Source organism: Lithobates pipiens, unplaced genomic scaffold (genome assembly GCF_037356315.1).
Source record: "Lithobates pipiens isolate NorthernLeopardFrog02 unplaced genomic scaffold, aLitPip1_a1.2 Scaffold_23, whole genome shotgun sequence".
NCBI lineage: Eukaryota > Metazoa > Chordata > Amphibia > Anura > Ranidae > Lithobates > Lithobates pipiens.
In genome coordinates this window covers 219,503,809-219,529,173 of record NW_027507785.1, presented here as the reverse complement: position 1 = coordinate 219,529,173, position 25,365 = coordinate 219,503,809, and the positions used below count along the sequence as shown (strand labels likewise).

Sequence of the window (25,365 nt, the reverse complement as noted above, 5' to 3'; positions counted from 1 at the left end):
ACAATTTGCATCTATATATCTAGACGGTTTTATCTAAAAAGTTGTTCTTACTGTATATTCCGAGTTGTTGCCATGTCGTTTTTCTGGCACTAACTCAGCGCCATCTCAGATGTGGGTCTTCCTTGTTTTCTCCTATTGACATTTCCGCCCACAGTTCGCGCTGCGCTCTGTAATCCCGCGCGTGCGCATTACGGGCACAATATCTAAGCCTCGTTTTCTCCTTCAGCCCGTGACGTAGGAGTCACGTGGTAATCAGGATCCTCTGATAGAAAAAAAAATAGATGAGGCATGATCGCGGGATGTCGGGGCTGACGTCTACAACAGGAAATGACGCAGCCCCGACAGAAACAAGAATCATTCCGGCCGGGCTCGGGCTGCCGGATTTCTCAGGTATTACCACGCATGCGCGGTGACGTAACTGGTCGGAAATACAGCGATTGTACAGGAAGGAAGCAGGTAGGGAAAAAATTATTAATGCTAATCGATTGTGGATGACTGGATGGAAATATAACTGTAAAGTGACATTTTTGGGTATACAACCACTTTAAAGGTTTCTGTGAATGCTCATAGCCACTGGTCTTGAGTGAAAGGAACATTCAATTCTGCAGCCCATTTGTTTAAGGAATGTACTTGAGAGCAGGGTCAGTAGTTGCTAAGACAAGAGTACATCAGGGAAATACCTCTGCTAGGGCATTGGGTACAAAAGTAATACTGGTATATTGGTGCGGGAATACTTATTATGTAGGGTATTTTAGATGTGCTCAGAAAGTGAGAGAGTCGCGAACATGTGAAAGTTTCCGAGAGTTTGAAAGCTTTGGGAGTTTGAATTTATCTTGGAAAGCTTCAAATGTATGCAAACCGTGGTTTATCATGTCACCAATGGTTAGGATACCAGTGGAGTGCCACTGGGAGAGATTCAAATCGGGGATGCAGGAAGAGAAGGCTCTTAGTGATCTACTAGGGGAGTTTTCTCCAGGCCAACAGCGAGGCAGCGATCATAGGCTTGATTTTCAGAAGGGTTGGGGAGTATCCAGACGTCGTTAGAGGAAGTCTGTTAGGGTAGCAGGCTGTGGATATGACGTTTCCATGGTGGATCATATTTTTTTCAGGCATAGAATGCCACCAAAAGTAAAGTTGGTCTAATATTTATGCGTAGTAGTAATTGCCAATATGGGGCAATCCCACTCCGCCTTTCCTTTGGGGCCTAGGGAGTATGTAGCCAGCACATCTGGGTGGTTTAGCTTCCCAGATACATTTAGTTGGCTCTGGATCAAGGTCAGGAGGGAGCGAGGAATAGGCAGAATGAGTGTTCTAAATAAGTAGAGAAGCTTAGGCAGTGTAATCATTTTGAAGGTAGGGATACGACCTAGTGTAGAAAGGCCTATGCTGCTTAGCGATTTCAGTAGGGTGGGTACATTTCAAGAGGTTTGGTAATTTAAGTCAGCCGTTTTGGTTTGGGGGCAATCTGAACTCCCAAGTATGGGATAGATGTACTCGCCCACATGTAGGGTGTGTTGGATTTCTTCCGGGCAGCAATTTGTGGAGGGAGATGTATGGGGAGGACTACGGATTTAGTGGTATTGAGTTTGTAATCAGATCCAGAGTGGTGAAGGGTGTCTTGTATTGCCTGCAGGGGCTGGATGGGGTTAGTGACCATCAAGACCATGTCGGCTGCAAATTTTATGTTCTGTGCCATTGCAGGGAATGTCTGATATTTGTGGATCGGATCTAATTTTAGAGGCCAAAGGTTCCAATCAGTAGGGCAAAGATGAGTGGTGAGAGGGAGCATCCCTGTCATGTATGGTTAGAAATCTTGAAAGGGGTGGATAAAGTCCCTCCGGTGAGTACTGTAGCTGATGGGTTGGATTTTAAGCATAGGATTACATTTTGGTACCACCCCTTAATACCAAATGTAGTCAGTACCACTTGAAGGAATGTCCAGTGGACTCTATCAAACTTCTTCTCTGCATCAAGGGATAGTAGTAGACAAGGTGTTTGATTATGTACAGCATGGTGGATGAGGTTGAGCACCCTTCTGATGGCGTCTGGGGCCTGCCTACCTGGGACAAACCCAACCTGATCTGGGTGTACCAGCTCAGGGAGAAACACATTCAGTCTGTTGGCAATAGCTTTAGCAAGTAGCTTGATGTCCGTATTCAGGAGAGATATTGCTCTATAGACAACAGAGGCATCTTTCCCAGGCTTTGGGATGGTGGTTATGATAGAGCGTAACATATCTGTAGGCAAGGAGCCAGAAGCATTGAAGGGGGTCTGTTAGGTTAGGGACTAAGATGTCGGCAAATTTTTTGTAAAACATTAGTAAAACCATCCTCTCCTGGGGACCTGTGCAGAGGGAGAGCCTGAATTGCTCTCAGGATTTCCTCCATAGTAAATGGTTTAGAAATGCATTTGAATTGGGTCTCTGAAATCGTAGGTAAATTGATAGGGGTGAGAGAGCTACGCATTTGCTCTATAGTTGGTTTGGGAGTGGGAGAGTCCTTTTTGGAGGTTATAGAGGGATGCATAAAAGTCACTAAACACATTAGCAATTTCCTGAGGGTTGGTTAAAAGTTGCTTCGAAGTCAGGTGGTGGAAGGAAATAATTTTGGCTTTTGTACATTGGGCCTTAACTTGTTTTGCTAAAAGTGACCCAGCTTTATTGCCTAATGCATAAAAATTGGCCTGGGAGAATTTGAAGTTATGCTCAAATTTGTGGAGCAGAAGGGTGCGTATTTTCTGTCTTGGCTCTAAGGAGCTTGATGGCTTGCGCGTGAGAGGAAGATTTGTTTCATTTTTCTATACAGGATATTTGGGACATAACTTCCTCGGAGGTAAGCTTTGTAAATTGACCAGAGCGTAAATTTGTCAGTATCAGGCAGTTCGTTAAGTTCAAAGAAAGATTGGTGTGTGGTCTCCATTTTCCATTTGACTATAGAATCATCTAACAGGAAGGGGTCTAGCCTCCATAGTCTCAGTGGTCCAGGTCATAGGTCGCCTAGGGTTATTTAGATAGGGGCATGATCTGACCATGAAATGAGACCAATCTCAGACTTCATGACGTTTTGAAGGGTCCATTTATCCACCAGGAAGGAATCAATGTGTGAATAAGATAGCTGTGATTGGGAAAAGTACATATAGTCACATTCTGAGCCATGTTGTGCTCACCATACGTTGAAGAGGTCTAGGACATGGAGCAGGGGGTTCAAAGCCGGCCAGTGTTGCCCCTTTTTTTAGTGGAGGTGTCCATCGAGGGATCGCCAAATATACTGAGGTCATCACCCATAACTAAATTTCCTTGTCAAAGGTTATTAAACTTTTTGTAGAGGCATCGGAAAAAGCAGAGTTGTCTGGAGTTTGGGCCGTATATGTTGACCAGGGTGTAGGTGGTTTGAGCAATGGATGGTACAGATGAGTATTAGGTATCAGCCCCTGCGGATCGGCATAGGGGTGGTGGAACTGAAGAGCACCTCGGGCAGCTGTCAACACTCCATTCTTCTTCCTGGGGCCCAAGGCGAGATAGACAGTGGCATACCCCCTTGAGTCTGATCTTAGGGGTTTTTGATTGTGCAAAGTGTGCCTCCTGTACAAATACAATGTCGCCATTTTGTTTGGTCACTTTCCTTTGTAGATTAGTCCGTTTGTGCAGTCTGTTTAGGCCCTTTACATTTAGGGAAGTCAGTTTTATCAGCATTTTAAGGCAGTTGGTAATGTCTCTTTTTGGCAAGTCAAAGATGTTAGGTGTGGGAAAGCACTTGCCAAGAGCGATTATTCGCAGAGGAGTGTGGTCTTGGGTGATCCAATAAAGCTGGTCAGTAAAACGGCGAGTTGATGTAGTAATTCCAAAATATTAATTGGGAGGCTGGTGTGCAGGTTCAATGTGCAGCATTACTGCTGATAATCTCCAGCAGTAGATCAGGGGGGGATTTCCTCCAGTGGATTGAAAGAGGCAGTGATCTGCTGCAACCTGGCTATTTAACAAAATTAATGAACTGTGGGTGTGTTAATCAGCATGCTCGTAGTTCATTCACACTGGCTATAGCTCTGCAATGATAGCCCATGCAGAGGTACTGTTAACAGAGCTGTAGGCAGTGTGTGTAGGAGCCTGACATTGCACTCATGATCTAATCACGGGTGCAATGCTTTCTAGGCTCCTGTTTTAAAAAGTAATCAATGCATTTTTTTTCCTGCAAAAACATGTGCTGCATGTAAATGAATTAATTAATTTGTAAAGGTGAACTTAGCCTTGAATTGTTACGTTACTTGTACTTCAATGTCTACCAGGTCTAGTGCTTTGCAGCTCAATCATAATCTGGCATATACACACCAAGTTTAAATTGGAGTTTTGCCATAAAAGTTTGTGTCTGCCTTTATCTCAGTGCAAGCCATTATAGGGAAAGGCATCAGCCTTGGGGTAACACAAATGTTATTTTAATGACGCTACAGTGTCTATGAGCTGTTGCTATATATTCACTTTCTGCTATGAAAAATGGTGAGTGAAGCAGTTTTCTGGAAGGTATAATTTCAGTTATCAGTCAACATATGATCATTCTTTAACCCAGGCAAATTTTTGTAATTCTGAAGCACTGACCAAAGGCATCTGTACTTTTTCTAAATTGGTAGTTTAGAAAATGTAGTCACGTCTCTAAAAATGGAAGGTTAGAACAAAACTTTGTGGGAAAGGGATAGGATTCAAAGAGGCACTTCAATTTTCATAACATATCAATAAAGAGTTTTTGTTCTTTCAGAGCAGAAATCTTTTGTTTTGTTTGTAAAACATTTAGGTCTTTCTTCATGGGCATTTCTGCACCTGTTTTACTGTCTTCTCCCAGTAGAAAATGACCTTGGAATAAGTGAGGAACGTACCACTGAATAGATTCTTTACAATGTCATAATCATCTGCAATAATTCCACGCTGTATGTCTGAATCCCATTTACTAGCGAACAAAAGGCTCTACAACATTCCGAACAGCTTTACTTTTAAAGTGTCCTAAATGTAAGCTTTTACAAAACTGCTATTCAGATCCAGCATGATCAAGAAAAGAAGCTCCCGTTTGGAGGGCCAGATGATAGCAGTTTCAAGGTAGATTAAAATAAGTACATGAACATTACAAAAATTTAAAAACTGGATGCTTTTAATCACCCATACAGTTCAGACATATGGAATCAATAATGGCACATTTAGATGATGGGGGTGTTGGTGAAAAAATTAAACAAATATGTCCTAATCTAAACAGGCATTTATACTCTTTGGCACTAATGAAATGTATTTAGAAGCAGGAATAAATTGAAAGTAAAAAAGGGAGGCATTCAGATGGGAATTTAGAAGCAAATACCCAAGTGGACAGCCTCTGGTGAATGCAGTTGTCAAGATATAAATTTCAATAGGATGAAACACTAGAAACCATTAAGTTTCCATCTTATGCTGGAAAATGCTTGCTTTAAACAATGTCAGGAATGTTAAAAAATGTGTTGGGAGGAATAACAACATTTGGTACTGCAATGATTTTGATTCATACTGGTTCCAAACAAGGTCTTGCAACACAGATTTTTGTTTAGAAACACAAGCTGTAGGCCTGCTTGAGACAATCTTTGATACTACCAGCATGCCTCACTTTTGCAGCAAAACAGTACCTGTCAGCATTATGATAAATATAGTGGGGTGGAACCAGGGTCTTCCGATCAATTACAAAAATGTTTTAGTCAGAACAAAAAGGGGGGGAAAAAAAATTGTTACTTTAAAAAAAAAAAAAAAATAATGGTGTCTGTGCATCCCTACTTTATTTCCAATGATGCCAGGAAATCTCCCTGCAACCACTGACTGTACCAATTCTATCTGAAACTTCTGCAGATTCAAATAAACATTTGAAAGCAAAGAACTAAAGGGTGGGGGCAAGCAGCATATACAGTTGTGCTCATAAGTTTATACCCTGGCAGAATTTATGATTTCTTGGCCATTTTTCAGAGGATATGAATAACACAAAAACGTTTCTTTCACTCACGGTCAGTGTTTGCCCATTTACTATCAATCAACTGTGTTTACCATTTTTAAATCATAATAAAAACAGAAAGTACCAACATGACCCTGATCAAAAGTTTACATACCCCAGTTAATACTGTGTTTTGCCCCCTTTAACATCAATTAAGTATTTTCTGGCATTTTTGGGTGAGGCTCTTTATCTTCTCAGCTGGTAAAGCTGCCCATTCCTCTTGGCAAAAAGAGCCCCCAGTTCTTGTAAATTCTTGGGCTGTCTTGCATGAATGAACTGCCCATTGAGATGGCCACTCCAGAATCTTGCCTTTATTCTGCTGTAGCCAATGACAGGTCAACTTGGCCTTGTGTTTTGGATCATTGTCATGTTGAGGTGTCCAAGTACGCCCCATGTGCAGCTTCCTGGCTGATGAATGCAAATGTTCCTCCAGTATTTTTTGATAACATACTGCATTCATCTTGCCATAAATTTTGATCAAATTTCCTGTGCCACAGTAGGAACAGTAGGAATGGTGTAACAATAGCCATCGGAAATTATACGGTAACCCGCAGCATACTGCGGCCAAAAGCCAAAACCTCAGCTGCTCGAACATCCACCTGATTAAATTGTGTGAACGTATGCACTGAAGACCAGGTAGCAGCCTTACAAATCGGAGTCACAGATACCCGATGGCGAAAAGCCCAGGAGTTTCCTACACCCCTATTAGAATGAGCTCTCACTCTAAAAAGGGAGGAACTTTATGTTTCAGATATGGTTGAATGAGCAATTGATGGATGGTAAAAGGAAACAAAAAACAAAACGAGTCTGATCCTCGAATCTCCGCAGATCTAGACAGATAAACCTTGATTGCCCGAACAATGTCAAAAGAATGCAGTCGTCTTCTCTTCTCTGAACAAGGCCGAGAGGAAAAAAAAAAGTGGCATAATAATATCCCCATTTAAATAAAAGGCCACTTTTGGTAAAAAGGATGGAACAGGTCGTGACACGACGGTCATGGTGAAGGATCAAGTACGGTTCCCTGCATGAAAGGGCCACCAACTCCGACACCCTTTAATCCGAGGTGATGACCATCATCAAGGCTAGCTTGTGTCACATCAAGTCTAAAGGAATTTCCTTAATAGGTTCAAATTATTGTTTCTGTAACACAGACAGCACCAAGTTAAAGTCCCAAGGACACACAGGTGACCTAATAGGGGAAGCAAGCGAGTTGCCCCTTGCATAAAAGGTTTGGATCAGTGAATGGGAGGCTAAAGGCCTTTGGAGGAATACTGATAGGACCGAAACCTGACCTGAGTGTATTCAAAGCCAATTTGATTTCCACAGCTGACTGTAGAAACAAGAGAATTCTCCCAATCAAATATTTCCAAGGATGCCATTTTCTGGCTTCACACCAAGCAATATAAGTCTTCCAGATGTTATGATAAATCTTCCTAGTGACATCTTTTCTAGGATTCACTAGAGTAGACGCCACTGGTCCCGAGATGCCACGTTCCTTTAACAAGGATAACCAATAGCAATGCCATCAAATTTAGAGACTGTAAATTGGGGTGGAATACAGGACCTTGAGACAGTAGATCGGGGCCACGTGGAAGTGTCCATGGCCTGTCTATCGTCAGTTTCACAATCTCCGGGAACCAGGGCCTTCTGGGCCAGGCTGGTGCCACCAGAATGACTGGAACCCCCTCTATCTGAATCCTGCGCAACAAACGTAGAGGAGTGGGATCGGAGGGAAAGCATAAAACCAGGGCGTACTAGCTCCATGGAACTATCACAGCATCTGGTCCAATTTCCAGAGGATCACTTGTTCGAGACACAAACTGCTGTAGTGTGGTGTTGAACTTGGATGCCAGTAGGTCAATCTCTGGCCATCCCAAAAGGTTGGAAAATTTCCTGGAACACCTCTGGGTGTAGAGACCATTCCCCTGGGCAGATCTGCTGGCGGCTGAGATAATCTGCCTTCCACTTCTCTACATCCAGGATATGGACTGCCGATATCATTGGCACATGTCCCTCTGTCCTGGCTAGTATGTAGTTCACCTCCTTCAGAGCTGAACGACTCGTGGTACCACCTTGGTGGTTTATATAGGCCACTGCGTGGCATTGTCAGACTGAACCCTGATGGGGCAGTCCTGAAGCTCCACCATCCAGGACCGTAGGGGCCAGATGTACTGCCCGTAATTCTAGGACGTTGATGGGCAGGGTCTGCTCTGTCCCTGACCATTTACATTGAGCTGTGAGCCCGTCTAGGGTTGCTTCCCATCCTGAGTGACTGGCATCAGTAGTCAGTACTCTTCAAGTTACTGGGAGAAGAGAGAAAGGATTTACCATTTCGCAGGTTCTAATCCTGCAACCATCAGTTTAGGCTTAAGCATGCCTGAGGAGCTAAGCACGCTGGATAATCCAGGGCTTTTCTTCCTCTGTTCCAAGCCGACATGATGTCTTGTGGTAAAGGCCTGGAATAGAACTGGGCATAGGGCACTGCCTCAAAGGAAAATACCATCCTCCCTAGAAGACTCATACAGAGCCTAATGGAGGGTTGCCCGGTGCCCCCTTATCTGACAAACCTGATCCTTCAGGGCACAGATTCTTATGGGTGGCAAGAATACTCTTACCTGGACCTCGTTTAGAATCAGACCTAAATATCAGTCTTTGAGTTGGTCTCAAGGCTGACGTTTTTGTATTTATGATCCAGCCTGTTACAAATACCTCACTGTGTATATTATGCTCTGTTCTAGAGCCTGTACTGAGTGAACTCTGAGCAGGAGGTCATCCAGATACCCAAGCAGCAGAATCCCTTGGGCCCTTAAAAGACCCGGTACTGGTGCTAGGACCTTTGTGAACACCCAGGGAGCTGTAGCAAGCCCGAAGGGTAGAGCCACAAACTGAAAGTGACGTTCCTCTACTGCAAAATGTAGGAACCTCTGAAGAGGTTGAAAGATAGGTACGTGCAAGTACGTGTCCTTTATATCGATGGAAGCTAAAAAAAGTCTCCCCTCTGGAGTGGAAGTTACTGAGCAGATAGAATCTATCCAAAAGGACTGTATCAATAGATACTTGTTCGGGGACCTTAGGTCCAAAATGGGCCTTGTGTCCCTGTTTGGTTTCTGAACCGTAAACAGATTTGTGTAAAACCCTGTGCCCCTTTCGAATACAGGAACCTCTACAATCACTCCTTGATGCCCTAGATGATGTAGTGCCTGAAACAATACGTTTATTTTTGGAGGATCTGAGGCAACGCTGGATCTTAGAAACCTCTGAGGGGGAACCACCCTGTAACTCCAGTTTGTAACCGCGACATATAATCCTGAATTGTTTTCCAAATGTCCGCAAAGTGCAGCAGCCTTCCCCCAACCCGAAGGAGTGGGGGCGGCACCTCAAAAAGGAGAGCTTGGTGATGGGTTTAGAAAAATTTTGGACCAGGGCCTTTTCTGGCCCTAGCCTTGCGGCTTGCCCCTGGCCCTAACACCTTGTTGGCGGCGGAACCATCCTGATGCCGAGATATTTGAGGAAGCAGTCCCTGGGTTTTTTAAACAAGGGACGTTTTCTGCTTTTCTTCACAAGTACTAGAGAACGCTTCCCTCTGCAAATCATTTGGATATATTTGTCCAAGTGAGCACCGAATAAAAGTTCACCATGAAATGGGAAACCTGACAATAACTTTTTACAAGGAAGCTCGGCTGACCAGTTCTTAAGCCATAAAAGTCTGCACATATGTACAGACAAGAAAGCCAGATGAGAAACCTGCTATACTGAACCCTTTAAAGAACCAACAGCAAAACACAGCGCTCGGGAATATCTGTCTTACTTTCAGATCATCCTCCTGGTTAGGCCTATCTGGCCATTTGACTTGATCCTTTACAGACTGGCAAATACCAATTGCTGCAACAGCTGGCTGAATAGCTAACTGGCCAAAGAAAAGGAAGCCTTCAATAATAAATTCAATATCTTGTTAACAGGGCCTTTCAAGCCCTGTGTGTTATCTACCAGACAAGTTAAAGAGGAAGTAAACCCTAATGGGTTTACTTCCTCTTTCATTCCCTGCAAAGGCAAAGCATAATGGACTGCTATGCATCGCATAGTAGTCCATTATGTGTCACTTACCTGACACAGGAGCCAGCGAAGTCACCGCTGTCCCCTGTAGTCCGGCGCATCCATCTTCTCGGTGGGGTCTCGCAGCTCCGCCGCTGTCATTCGGCGAAGCCGCGATGACGTCACTCTCGCGCATGCTCACGGGAGCCGACACGTGCTGCATCTTCGTTGTTGACGATGCCGTGCACCGTAGACAGCGGTGCCTGTCTTCGGGCAAATATCTCCTAAACTGTATAGGTTTAGGAGATATTTCTTGGACCTACAGGTAAGCCTTAATCTAGGCTTACCTGTAGGTCAAAGTGTGTTGTAAGGGTTTACAACCACTTTAAGTTCTTGTTTAAAGGAAGAGACTGCTGCATCTATGGCTGGCATGCTCCATTTTTTAACAAAATTTCCATCCATGGGATATATATACAATTCTTTTTTTTTTTTAATTGAAAACTTATTTTTTATTTTTTAGAAGGCAAAAAAGTAATGTCAGGATGTTCCCAATCAGCATACACTGCATTCCAACAGAGATACGCTACATGTGTAGCAACAGAAGGTGTAGCGGAAAAGGTCTTAGAGATCCCAAAGAGGACCAGGGGGGCTCAGTCCACCTTAAGAGGCAACTTAAAGGCAAAACTAACAATTTCGTTCAGACTTAAGATCAAAAGCCTCTGTGACAGAGGCAGACAGACCGGATATCTTCTTGTCCAGATTGCTCAGAAGCAGACTCATCTGCCGGGCACTTCATCGAATCCTGAGCTTTCCCCATCCTCAACCCATTCCTGCTTCAGTCTAGGAGACTCTGGGAAGCAGCATCTGTCACACTTTCTGCCACACTGCGGGATGGAGGCAATCATGCCAGCAATTCTCTAATCCGGCTAGGGCTAAGGACAGTTAATCCTTCGTGATAAAGGGTGAAGCAGCAGTGTTGACTGCAGGCACAATACCAGAAAGGCGCAGCAGCTCTGATCTGATTAATCTACCAGCATGTCTTTGGAGTCTGGGAGGAAACCGGAGTACCCAGAGGAAACCCATGCAGGCACACGCAGAACATGCAAACTCCAGATGGTGTCGTGGTTGGGATTTGAACCAGCGACCTTAATGCTGCTAGGTGAGAGTGCTACCACTACACCACTGTGCTGCCCTGAACGACTGCAACATACAGGGCTACACAATGTAATACTGACATTTAATCACACAGATAGGTTGGACTTGATAGACTGGTCTCTTTTTACAACCTCACCTACTACGTAACTGTACCTTTGAGCCATGATATTATGACTCAATTATCTGTAATCTGTCCCCCGTCAAACCCAACTCAAGCAAGAGCTCAACAAGCTTCTCAAGATCCAACACTTGTAGCAACACCATGTCCAGCCAGAAAAATTGTTGGATGGATGAGTCCTTTAAGGCATCCACTGAGGAACTACAGGCACATGGAAAATCTGCCAGGTATCTGCCCAACATAGTATCCCCGATATCAGGATTCAACGGGCCCAGACCATAAATGACACACTCTTACAGCCATAATCGCAGGCTGTAGGGCTCCTCACAAGAGCAAAATGAAGCTTAACCACTTTGCTGGTCAAAGACCAGACCACTTTTTGCGATTCGGCACTGCGTCGCTTTAACTGACAATTGCGCAGTTATGCGACGTGGCTCCCAAAAAAAATTGACGCCCTTTTTTTGCCACAAATAGAGCTTTCCTTTGGTGGTATTTGTTCACCTCTGCTGTTTTTTTTTTTTGCGCTATAAACAAAAAAAAGAGTGCCAATTTTGAAAAAAAAAGTGCATTATTTTTTACTTTTTGTTATAATAAATATCCCCCAAAAATATATAAAAAAAAAAAAAATTTTTCCCTCAGTTTAGGCCGATACGCATTCTTCTACATATTTTTGGTAAAAAAAAAAATTGCAATAAGCGATTATTGATTGGTTTGCGCAAAAGTTATAGCGTTTACAAAATAGGGGATAGTTTTATGCCATTTTTATTAATTTTTTTTACTAGTAATGGCGGCGATCAGCGATTTTTATTGTGACTGCGACATTATGGCGGACACATCGGACATTTTTGGGACCATTGTCATTTATACAGCAATCACTGCTATATAAATGCAGTGATTCCTGTGTATATGACGCTGGCAGTGAAGGGGTTAACCAGTGGGTGGCAGTGTAGGGGTTAAGTGTTCCTAGGGGTGTGTTACTAACTGTGGGGGGCTGAGCTTTAACTTAGTGAACACTGATCTCTGCTCCAAACACATGGAGCAGAGATCAGCGTCACTAGTTGCTAGGCAGAATGGGGAAATGCTGTTTACAGCGGCATTTCCTCGTTCAGCCGCCTAGTGAGACGATCGCGGGTATGCCTGCGGCGATCGAGTCCGCGGGACCCGTGACCGGACCCACAGGGGGTCCCGACCAGCACACGAGCGTGCCGCCAGTGGCACGCTCGCGATTGCAGGGCGGCATTAGAGATTGGACGTACCTGTACACCAATATGCCTGCCCGTGCCATTCTGCCGACGTACATCGGCGTGCGCTGGTCGGGAACCGGTTAAATAAGAGCTAAATAAATTAGCATAGAGAGTGCAGACTTAGGGAAGCAAATAAACTTTTAATAAAAATAAAGCCAAATGGCCACTCACATGACTCAAAAGATAAGGAAACCTAAAAACCCATCCACAGTGAGGCGGCTACTCCACACCAAGAGCAATGCCACCATCTGCTGCAGGGGATCACCACTACCATACAACAGATTCTTCTGGATCACACACACTATAGCCAAGCACCGCTGAGGGGACTTTTGCATCACACACTCTACCCAGTGCCCCATTTGTAAAGCCCGCTATGTTTATTTGTTGCCAGTTCAAGATTGCCCTGATCTTCTGAGGAGCTACAGCAACAGAAGAGAGACATTTTGTCCAACCCCTTATGATTCTGAACCTTCTTTAGAGGTTACCTGCTTAAGATGCTGGAAGGCATTACTTATATTTTATTCTGAGCTTTTGTTATGGACTCAATATTCATAGTATTTTTTATTTTATTTTTGCAGATGCAATGTAAACAGTATATCCAAATTTAGCTCCAGAGCAATTTTTTCTTTGTCGCATACATGTAAAAATACAAATTTCTGGCAGTAAAAATTACATAAACCATCAGAACATTATATATTTTCTGAAAGCAGAGGGCCTGTAGAATAACACCATATAATACCTATTTTTGGTTAAAGTATAAAAGATGAGGTTGCATCGAGTAAATAGATACCTAACATTCCAAGTTTTAAAATTGTGTGCGCCCGTGATATCGCTCAAAACTATGGTGCCCAAAAATCACCATAAGCAACGCTTTAAAAGCCATTAATGCTCATCAATTTAGCATTAACTAGGAGCTCTTGTGCTAGAATTATTGTTCTCACGCCCACGGCGATATGTCATATGTGTGGTGCGACCTCAATTTATTTATTTTTTAATTAATATATTTAATTTTTTTACTTTTTAAATGTAATTTAATGTGATTGCTATCACAATGGGTTAATAAACCCTTATGTCATAGCATTGGGCAGGTGACAAGTACTCTTTTTGGAGACATTAGTCTCCCCTGCCTTTCATACCATGTAACCAAGCACAGTTAAAACTTGGTTAATGGTGTCCTCTGGCTGTACTGGCCAGAAAAGTGTGCATATGAAACCCAGAGTGACATCACTTCCAGTTTCATTGTTCACAGGTGAGATTCAGGCATGGATTTGCCTCTGTCTCACTGCAATCTCTCTCCCAAAGCCAGCAGATGTGTTCCTGGGTGTCAGTAAGAACAGGACAGCCTGGGAACCACAGGAGGAGGGTGGGCCGAAGCACAGAGCAGCCTGTGATCAAAGGTTTACTCTGTGGACATACTTGGTACATCAAAAAAGCTGAACTGGATATTCTAAACACACGATTGTTGCTTTACTTGCTTTTAAATAAAGTCTCTAGATGCCTGTCTGAAGCATCTTTAAATGCAGGGACCTCGTCCACTGGAACTCGCGAGGGCGTTACTGAGATAGTAAACTGCTGGATCCACCACAGAATGACTCCATTTCTTAATAAACTCACTTCCCATGGTGTATTATTGAGCCAATCACTGGTGGAAGGAATATTTTGTCGGGGCAAGCCCAATATGCGTACAAGTACATCATTTAAATGAGAATGTACAGGAAAACAACAATGCTGATCCAAATCCTGCAACCTTTGGGGCAAAGGATTTAGAAAAGACCCAGGAAGCGGTAGCTTCAAACTGGTCCAACCACTTCCTCAAGAAAACCACAAAGGCCTGTTTGATACGAGATAAAATCTGACCCTGGGATTCCTTAGATGTGGAAACTTCTGCACCCCCATCCCCTAGAAAATTTGCTTATCTCTCCACCTTTTCTTTGGCAGGTTCCTCCTCCGTTAAAAACCAAGGGGAGAAGGGAAGCATTTCTGCTCGCAACGACAATGGTCCAAAGCAAAAAAAAAAGATTCCACAGAGCTGGTGTTGCAATCAACCAATAGCAGATGAGAATTCCTCCCTTGATACAAACCAATGGAGGAAGGTGCCCCCCCCAGAGGTAGTGGAAAGACCAGACAAGTAGAGTCATAGCCGCTTGGAACTAGCTAACCTCCAGGGGATATATTGCAAAGAAAGTGGAGACATGGCCTGCCAACAACCTGTATTGAACTTTTGCAGAACTAGCAGTCCATGTCAGCCAAGAGTACACAGTGCAATTAGCACCAGTGTGGTGGTACCCTGCCACTAATCCGCCTCCCCCACAAAAGTAACAGCTAACTGTAAACAGCACAAAGCTACTTGCTACGACCCATAGCTTTTGCCTCTTTGTTGTGTGCGGGGTGCCTGTTGTGAATGTCCTGCGTCCACTTGGAAAAACTAAGATGGCATCCCTCTTGGCACTCAGAGCCTCACAGGCTGTACAAAGCGATATGACTTCAGGCAGCCACGCAGTGAAAAACACAATATAAAAATAAAGAGTTATAAAAGATAACTTAACTCAAAGATAGACAAACCAGGTAGGGGACTTCTCTAGGGCACAAGAATTAAATTACCCGCAGTAAAGATACCAGAGTACTTACCAATCCATGCCGCAAACAATTTTTTTTTAATAAAGGGTATTGTTTATTATTTCAAATACAAGCATCTAACAAATACAATAAGTAATTAGTTACTAAAAGAGCCTGTGTCTTAAATAGCATCAGCTGTACCATTATCACAGAGTAAAACCTTGTTACAGACATTTTAGTTTGTAAGGTACAAAAATAACTTATTACAGAAAGAGATCATACTCTTCAAAAATCCAGACTGGTCAGACTGTAAGAAGGGATTGAATCCAAAGACTTTAAATCTTATCAAAGCTTTTTGGAGAACCCTTAACAATAAGACCTCATGCACACTGGACATTTTTACAGCTGCCGTTTTTGGCTTCAGACATTTTTCTAGTCATTAGAATTTCCAGCATGTTATCCTATGTGTCCATGCACACATAGGTTGTTAACTGGTTTTGGCTGGGGCATTTTTTGGCTATAAAAAAAACAAGTGGGTTCTGAGAGGAGTTTTTTCAGCTGTAAAAATGCTGTAACGTCAAAAAACTGTGATAAACACTCAAAAAAGCGGCTCACCAGCATTTAACATTTTTGATCATATTGGAAAAAAAAAAAAAAAAAAAAAAAAGGAAGGCTTAAAGATGCTAAAAACCGCTATTGAAAACATGCTGGAAAAAAAATCTGAAACCTCACTGCAAAGCTACTGTCGTTTTTATGACGTCCAGTGTGCATGAATACAATAAGAGAGTTGATATAATGGGAGAGCTGCATTAATCAGTTTGCATAGAAATAAATTATCCAACGTTATTTTTTTTTTTAAATAACCGGGAATCTATCAACTCTAACAGGCACATTTTAGAACACAAAACATTCTGGTGACTTAGGGCTGATTCAGTAAAAACACATATTTGTGACCAAAACAGTTTCATTGGTGGCATGGTGGATTTGATTTAAATCATTAGTAAAAAGGCTCAATTTAAATCATAATTTTTAAAGAGTAACTGTCATCTCTGTTCTGCAGCAGCTCCTCCTTCGACCGCTGTTGACTCACCGCCAGTCCCATTCCCTTTAACCACGTCCATACTGGGCACTTATTATACACCTTCCTGCGCAGACCATTTTTCAGCTTTCAGTGCTGTCGCACTTTGGGTACAGTGTACCATGACTGCAATTTTCATTCAAACAAAATTTGTATAATTTTGTTCCCACAAATAGAGCTTTCTTTTGGTGGTATTTGATCAATTTTTTTTTTTTTTTTTTTTGTTACAAAACTTTGTAAATAAGTACGTTTTCTCCTTCACTGATGGGGCTGCACTGACTGGCACCAATGAGGTGGCACTGTAGATGCCAATCAGTGCCAAACAATGCCTGCCAATCAGTGATACCAATTGTGGGCGCTGATTGGCATCCATTGTGGGCACTGGTTGTCTAGGGTGGCATCCCTGGTGGTCCTAGTGGTGTCCCTGGTGGTCCAGTGTGGGCATCCTCGGGTGGGGGCTGTGCTGATAATCGATCAGCACAGACCCCCTGTCAGAGAAAGCAGCTGATCGGCTCTCCTTTATTCGCGTCTGACAGACACGAGTGAGGAAAAGCCGATCACCAGCTCTACCTGTTTACACTGTGATCAGCCGTGATTGGACGTGGCTGATCACGTGGTAAAGTGTCTCCGTCAGAGACTCTTTACCTAGATTGGTGTTGCGGGGTGTCAGACTGACACACCGCAACTAGGATGGGTGCGCAGCCAAATGTGGCATGTCAGCGGGTCACCTGCACTTAAAGCAGAAGTTCCATTTTTGGGTAGAATTCCGCTTTAAATAGAAAACTATTTTGTTTTACTAAAATAAATCAGATTTAAATGCAATTTTTTTTAAATTTAGATAATTTAGATCACGTTGAGAGCTATTGTATTCTGATAGCAGGAGGTTTCCAGGCCATCGGAATAGAATGATCACTGCTTGCAGATATAGCTGAAAAAAAATCCAACAGGCTGGTTGTACTAAAGTGGATCATCTTCAGTACAACCAGCTTGTACAAACATGGATCAAAATTCAGCAAGTTCATGCTGAGTGTGCCAAATATCGATCTGCCTATGCTGGCTTAAGTCTACTTTTAGACGAGATGACCAATATCATATAGGCTTCCACAACCTCATCACAATCATCTTCAGACAACTGAAGGATCATCTCATGCCACTTCAAACATCTCAAACTCAGGGAGGAGATGACAATATATTATTTAGTAGTTATTCAATTTGGACCCAAGACGACAGTAGGAGCTTTTCCAAGAGGGTTTGCCGAAGCAACCCAATTGGCTGTTGTCAACGTGTTGTAAATAAAAGACAGAAATAAAGACAAAAAGAAAAGGTTTGGCGGGAACATCAAATTCTGCATGAATTACAGAGAAATCCTTTATTTTACCATCATGGAACAGTTAATGCAGGAATTTGAGGTCTTTGAAGGACCAAAATTCTGCACTGGGTACTGTAAGGAACTCAGTAAAGAATTATCCCAGGAGGAGGTCCATACAGCAAATATTACCCATCTGCGGACCAGTGCCACAAAGGCCTTCAGAGACTTGACTATCCAGCAGTAACGTGTTTAGCACCCTGCCGGTCCCCAGGACAATTTATCATTGCACAGGGGGCTCGTTTCACAGAGTCCAGTGCTGGCCGGCAACATTACAGGCCATCTCCACACGTCTAGGGGCCATACTTCAGAGCAGAATCCATAGGCAATGGATCTGTAAAAGCCAGTCTCCTAATTTCAGATGGAATCTTGAGAAGCTAGCTTTTTTATACAAAGTCTGCACAGACACGACCATCACCTAAGACACTGTCAAAAAACTAAAGCTAAGCCCAGCTGGGAGTTATGCCTGGGAACCGAAAAAAAGTCTATAACAAGAAGCACAATTTAAAAAAAAAAAAATAAAAACTAGCAGAAATATGGTTAAACTTTGGGAAAAGGCATCAAACCTCCTAGAACTCTAGAAAAAAAACTGAAGTAGGATGGTTAGGGGCAGGGTTATATGGCGGCTGGCCTTACATTTTTTCTGTTTCTGCCAGGGTCCTACAGACAATAGCATATAACCCCCCCCCCCCCCCCAACCCCTCCAAAAAAAAAAAAAAAAAAAGTCTGCAGGTCCTGCCTCCCTCAATGGACGATAAGTTCCCTTTAAAAAAAAAAAAGGGCATAATTTTTCCTTTACACTGATCACCTAACCCTTCAGCTAAAATATGCAGTTCAATTTGCTTAGAAATGTAATACAAGTCATTTTGTTATATATTTAAAAAAAAAAATTATATATAAAAAAAGTCTACTGTGTGGAAAAAAAAGTTGTACTTACCAGTCACAACTATGCTGTTTAAGTTAGCGCTTGGACCATTAAGAACACTTCCTGACAGCAGTTCGTCAGAACCCCTCTATACATATAAAAAAAAAATATATATATATAAACTCAAAATGGAGCAAATTACCTAAAAGTATGGCAGTTACACTAATCATATTTTTTTTTATAAAGCTACACAGTTACCTTTCAATTTTCTTGAAAAGTTAAATTCACAAAAAAAAAAAAAAACACAAACACAAACACACACACACACACACACACACACACACACACACGGAATGCATGTAAATCAGGCAAGTCAATTGTCAGCTTTCAGGTGGAAGCGAGCTGGTGGTTGTATGGCCGCCGAATCGCTTCTATGGATTCCCCCCCCCCCCCCGAAACTATCTGCACTCCATTAGCTTTAGTGCAGTGGAAATGTCAGAGATCCAATAGAACCTATGTGATACCAGTAAAGTGAAAAAAGTTGCATACACCCACTTAAAACCCCCTCTCATTCATGCCAAAGAGGATTTGTCTGGAGGTATGGGGAACTTAGGAGCTAAGTTTGTGGCGTAACTGGGATCCTGGTTTGGGCTTTGCTTTAGAGATTGAACCCTGGAGTAATGAATGACACTCTTCTTGGCTGCAGAGGATGAGCGATTGCTTCAAGGTTGAGGCCTAGGCTGCTTCTGCTGGGATAGAAGAGGTTGTCCAAGGCAGCTCCAAAGAGATGTCATCTCTGCAAGGGCATATGCACTAAATGTTTTTTTTAATATGCCAACTACACAACCAACATTTTAAACAAAGCATTTTTTTCACGTTAAAGGACAAGAGACTTCTAAGGGAAATAGGATGGGAGACTGACCCGTCCAGACAGCACTGCAGAGCTGTCTGTATAAACTAATTATACTAACTATTCCACAAACATCATGGCCATGGCAGTTGCAATGCAGCAGCTGCCAGAAAAAATAGGGTTTGCAGTACAGTACTCACTCTGTGTATAAATATATATATATATATATATATATATATATATATATATATAATCAGAATGCCCTTGTGGCCTACAATAGGCTGCACCACAAGCACACTTTCAGTGAGGATAGAGAAGCATATGAATAACATCTGGAAGGGGTACAGAAAACAGAGTCTCTAACCATTTTCTTTTAAAACATAAGAGAGACCCCAAACTACTAAAATTTTATATATAGATAAGGTGAATAGACATTGGAGGGGGACCAATCTGAGGAGGGAGGTTTCACGTAATGAAACCCACTGGATTTTTTAATTGGAGACACTTACCCCTAAAGAGATGAACACTGAAAGAGATGTAAATTGTTTTGTTGAAAAGTATTGGCTTGTAGGGGGTGTAAATAGTTTTTTTTTTGTTATATTCTACATCAGTTACATTTTACCCGCTTCAATACAAGGCACTTTTAACCTCTTCTTTCCCAGGCCAATTTTCAGCTTTCAGCGCTGTCGCACTTTGAATGACAATTGTGTGGTCACGTAACACTGTACCCAAATTTAATTTTTTTTCACACAAGTATAACTTTCTTTTGTTGGTATTTAATCATCACGGAGTTATTTTTTGCTTAAAAAAAAAAATAAAAATAATAATGTCTGTCAGGAAAATTTTGTAAATAAGTAATTTTTCTCCTTCACGGATGCGTGCTGATGTGCAAAGATGAGACTGCACGGATATGTAGCGCACACATAGGTGGCACTGAAAGACAGCACTGATGGGCACTATTTGGCATCACTGATGGGAACTGTTGGGTCTGCACGGATGATCTGTGCCCCGATTATCTGTACAAGTCTCCCTTGGGAGAAGATGCCATTGGTCGGCTCTCCCCTCCTCACACTATCAGGCAATGAGAGCCAATAAACAGCATTTTCTGTTTTACATGGGACCAGCTGTGATTGGACACAGAGATCGTAGCTGCACCATGGCCCAGTGACAAAGCTTGCCTGCAATTGCATCGCTACACGCCCCCGTGGTCGCACAAGCACGGCGAGTGTGGGGCGTCGTCATACAACGTCATCACAGAACATCAGAGCATCCCGCCCCTGTCGTTTGTCTATATGGCGGGCAGGAGGTAGTTAACCAATTTTTAAAATAAAGGCTTTTTTAACAGAATTTTATGGTTAATTATCCATTTGTAATCAGTTTTTATTATTATTATTTTTTTTATTAATAAACATTGAGTTTTTTTGTATTGTATCCACTAGGGGGTGATATTCCTTATTTTCCCATGGGATGACACCAACCATGTGCATTTTGTTTTTTATTTAATAAAATCTATGTAGTTTAACCACTTCAGCCCCGGACCAATAAACACCTTAAGGACCAGAGGTCTTTTTCCAATTTCGCACTGCGCTGCTTTAACTGGTAATTGCGCGGTCATGCAATATTGCACCCAAACGAAATTTGCGTCCTTTTCTTCCCACAAATAGAGCTTTCTTTTGATGGTATTTGATTGCCTCTGCGATTTTTATTTTTTGCGATATAAATGGAAAAAGAGCGAAAATTTTGAAAAAAAAAGATTTTCTTATTTTTGTTAGAAGAAAAATCGAATAAACTAAATTTTAGTCATACATTGAGGGCAAAATTTATTCAGCCACATGTCTTTAGTAAAACAAATGTCAATAAGCGTATATTTTTTGGTTTGCGCAAAAGTTATAGCGTCTACAAACTAGAGTACATTTTCTGGAATTTACACAGCTTTTAATTTATGACTGCCTATCTCATTTCTTGAGGTGCTAAAATGGCAGGGCAGTACAAACCCCCCCCCCCCCCCCCAAATGACCCCATTTTGGAATGTAGACACCCCAAGGAAATTGCTGATGGGTATATTGAGCCCATTGAATTTTTTTTTTTTTTGTCCTAAGGGATTGAATGACAAAAAAAAAAAATTTTTTACAAAAAGTTGTCACTAAATGATATATTGCTCACACATGTCATGGTTATATGTGGAATTGCACCCCAAAATATATTCCGCTACTTCTCCCGAGTATGGGGATACCACATGTGTGGGACTTTTTGGGAGTCTATTCGCGCACGGCACCCCGAAAACCAATCACCACCTTCAGGATTTCTAAGGGTGCCAATTTTTGATTTCACTCCTCACTACCCATCACAGTTTCGAAGGCCATAAAATGCCAAAATAGCACAAAACCCCCCAAAATTACCCCATTTTGGAAAGTAGACACCCCAAGCTATTTACTGAGAGGCATGTTGAGTCCATGGAATATTTTATATTTTGCCACAAGTTGCGGGAATATTACAAACTTTATTTTTTTTGTACAAAGTTGTCACTAAATGATATATTGCTCACACATGCTATGGGCATATGTGAAATGACACCCCAAAATACATTCTGCTGCTTCTCCTGAGTACAGGGATACCACATGTGTGGGACTTTTTGGGAGCCTAGCCGCGTACGGGACCCCGAAATCCAAGTACCGCCTTCAGGATTTCTAAGGGCATACATTTTTTTATTTTACTCCTCACTACCTATCACAGTTTTGAAGGCCATAAAATGCCAAGATGGCACAAAACCCCCCCAAATGACCCCATTTTGGAAAGTAGACACCCCAAGCTATTTGCTGAGGGCCATGTTGAGACCATTGAATATTTTTTTTTTGTCCCAAGGGATTGAATAATGACAAAAAATAAAAAATAATTTTTTTTTTACAAAAAGTTGTCACTAAATGATATATTGCTCACACATGCCATGGTTATATGTGGAATTGCACCCCAAAATATATTCCGCTACTTCTCCCGAGTACGGGGATACCACATGTGGGGGACTTTTTGGGAGCCTAGCCACGTACGGGACCCCGAAAACCAAGCACTGCCTTCCGGATTTAAATATAAAATGCTACCAAAAAAACTGTTAGCGATCGCAGGGATCAGGACTGACTCTGCGATCGCTGCAGTTATGTGTTTAGTGTTTTGTAAGTGACAGTGATCGATCGATACTGCACTTGGGTGGGCTGGGCAGAGGGGCAAAACGCAGGTGCTAGCAGGTATCTGGGCTGATCCCGCTAACAATGCGTTTTTTTGGAACCCTAAACTGCTGGGGACGCTAGTATAGATCTGATCAGATCAGATATTGATCTGTTCAGATTCTATACCACTACGGGAGATGTATGCTTTGTGTGTGGGTGTTAGCGGTACTGGCACTAACCTAGCGCTGCCTGGGGCGACGCAGACCCTGACCCTAAAACCTAATTGATATCACCCGCCGGGTGATCAGGGGGTTAAACCTTTATTGGGTAATAAATGGTGGGTGCCCTGATGCTATAAAAAAAACAAACTAACCAGAGTCACCCGTAACACTTATACGGTGATCAGTGGTGAAAGGGTTAACTAGGGGCAATCAGGGGGTTCAAATTTTTATTAGGTAGTATATGGGGGTCCCTGGCGCTATATAAAAACCTGACGGGGAACCCAAATAACTAACTGGCTAACCAGCGTCACCAGTGACACTTCTACTGTGATCGCTGGTGAAAGGGTTAACTAGGGGCAATCAGGGGGTTAAAACCATTATTGGGTAGTATATCGGGGTACCTAGCGCTATAAAAACCTGGCGGTGAACCTAAAAAAATAACTAGCTACCTAGCGACAGTAGCGACACTAATGCAGCGATCAGAAAAATGATCGCTTAGTGACACTGGCAAAAGGGGGTGAAAGGGTTAACTAGCGGCAATCAGGGGGTTAAAACCATTATTGGGTAGTATATCGGGGTACCTAGCGCTATAAAAACCAGGCGGTGAACCTAAAAAAATAACTAGCTACCTAGCGACACATGCAGCGATCAGAAAAATGATCGCTTAGTGACACTGGCAAAAGGGGGTGAAAGGGTTAACTCTAGGGGCAATCAGGGGGTTAAATCTTTATTGGGGGTGATAGGGGGCTACCCTGGACCTAACACTAACTGTCCTGACAGTTTTTACTGTCACAACTGACACTGAATGCAGTGATCAGTAAAGAAATGATCACTGCAATCAGTGACACTGTGACTGGGGGGGGGGGGGGGTTTGTGTGCCTGTGTGTACCTACATGTCAGTGTAGTGTTGGTGCACACTTACTTTGTGTCTTCTCCTCGTAGTCCGGTCAAAAAGACCGCCCCGAGGAGAATGACATCACTTCCTCCTTCCTGTGTAAACAATACACAGTGGGAGGAAGCTTCTCATTGGCCAGGAGCGATCCAGAGGGGGTGGCCGAAAACCAACGGCCATCCCCTCATCACGGATCGCTCCTGGAGCGAACCGGACCGTCGTATCCAGCGGGAGGGGGTCCGATCGGAAACCCCCACCCGCTGGAAGGCAGGCACGTACATGTACGTGCTTGTGCCTGCCTGTGCCATTGTAATGACGTACATTGGCAATACAGCGGTCCTTAAGTGGTTAATCAGGTAATTAAGACTGGCCCCTGTTACAGTATACATATCATAGGCAAGATGGCATCCCATAGCTTCCTGAAGATGCCTGGTAATTGGGTAAAACACATTGAGGAGGATTATAGGACATCCAGTTTTGTCATTTCCTCGCAGGCTAGTTTCCGATATACAGAATGTCTGGAAATATCAGGTGCATTGAAAAAGTTTTGGTAGTCTCAGGGATGCTAGACTGGTACCAGCACCTGTGGAACCTGCAGGCTCCTGCATCTTTTAACTGGCATGCATCATAACCTAGGTGAGAATTAAGGACCTGGACTTTAACCACTTGCCACACGCCATAAAGCAAAATGGCGTCAGCAAAGTGGTTGTGTTATCCTGACTGGATGTCAAATGACATGGTCATCACGACAATCATTGTTGCGGTGTGTCAGTCTGACATACTGCAACTCCGATCTAGGTAAAGAGTCTGTCAAAGATGGTCCAATCACAGCTGATCACGATGTAAACCGAAAGAGACCTTTATCGGCTTTTCCTCTCTCGTGTGACAAATGTGAGTAGAAGACAGCCGATCGGCTGCTCCTCTGACAGGGGGGTCTGTGCTGATTGTTTATCAGCGCAGCCAATCCCTCGGATGCCCACCCAGGACCACCAGGGATGGCCACCACTGATAAGCATCACGTATGGAATCCCTGGCGGCCATGGGTGCCCACACATTATGCCAATCAGTGCCCATCAGCAATACCTGCCAGTGCCTCCTAATCAGCGATACTAATCAGTGCCACCTATCACTGCCCGCCTATCAGTGCCACCCATCACGAGTGCCCACCTATGAGTGCCCAGTGCTGCATATCAGTGCCTATCTATCCGTGCCCATCAGTGCTACCTCATTTGTGCGCGGCAGTGCAGTCTCGGTGAAAGCCGAAAATGTACTTATTTACAAAATTTTATAACAGAAATGGAGAAAACCCTTTTTTTTTTTCAAAATGTTTGCGGTTTTTATTTTTTTCTAAAAAATAATAATAATAAAAAAGACCAGAGATGATCAAATACCACCAAAAGAAAGCTCTATTTGTGGGAAGAAAATGACAAAAAAATTGTTTTTTGTACAGCGTAGCATGACAACGCAATTGTCATTTAAACAGTGACAGCGCTGAAAGCTGAAAACTGTCATGAGCAGCTCTCGAAAGCTGTGCACTAATGAATAGATTATTGGACGACCGATTCAAATGCGCTTCTTTTCGTCCGATATTTTGATTGTGTGTACGGGCTTAAAAGAAGAGTTCCAGCCTAGGTGAAAAAAATAAAAATAAAAGTCAGCAGCTACAAATACTGTAGCTGCCGACTTAATATTAGGGCACTTACCTGTCCAGGGTGCCCAGAATGTTGTCGCTCCAGAAGATCTTCGGATCAACTGTCACCATTCCGGGTAAGGGAACATGGTAGTGAAGCCTTTTGGCTTCACAGCGAGTTCCCTACTGTGCATGCACGAAGCGCACTGC

At 42.9% G+C, this 25,365-nt stretch overlaps 1 protein-coding gene across 1 annotated transcript in view; it reads right to left on the bottom strand.

The window, feature by feature from the left end:
• The window catches only part of PTBP2 (polypyrimidine tract binding protein 2), a 126,707-nt gene that overhangs the window by 64,982 nt on the left and 36,360 nt on the right, over window positions 1-25,365 (bottom strand). The window contains exon 3 of the mRNA XM_077452868.1: window positions 18,474-18,549. Within this exon, the coding sequence (XP_077308994.1) occupies window positions 18,474-18,549 (76 nt within the window). The remainder of the gene's footprint in view (window positions 1-18,473; window positions 18,550-25,365) is intronic.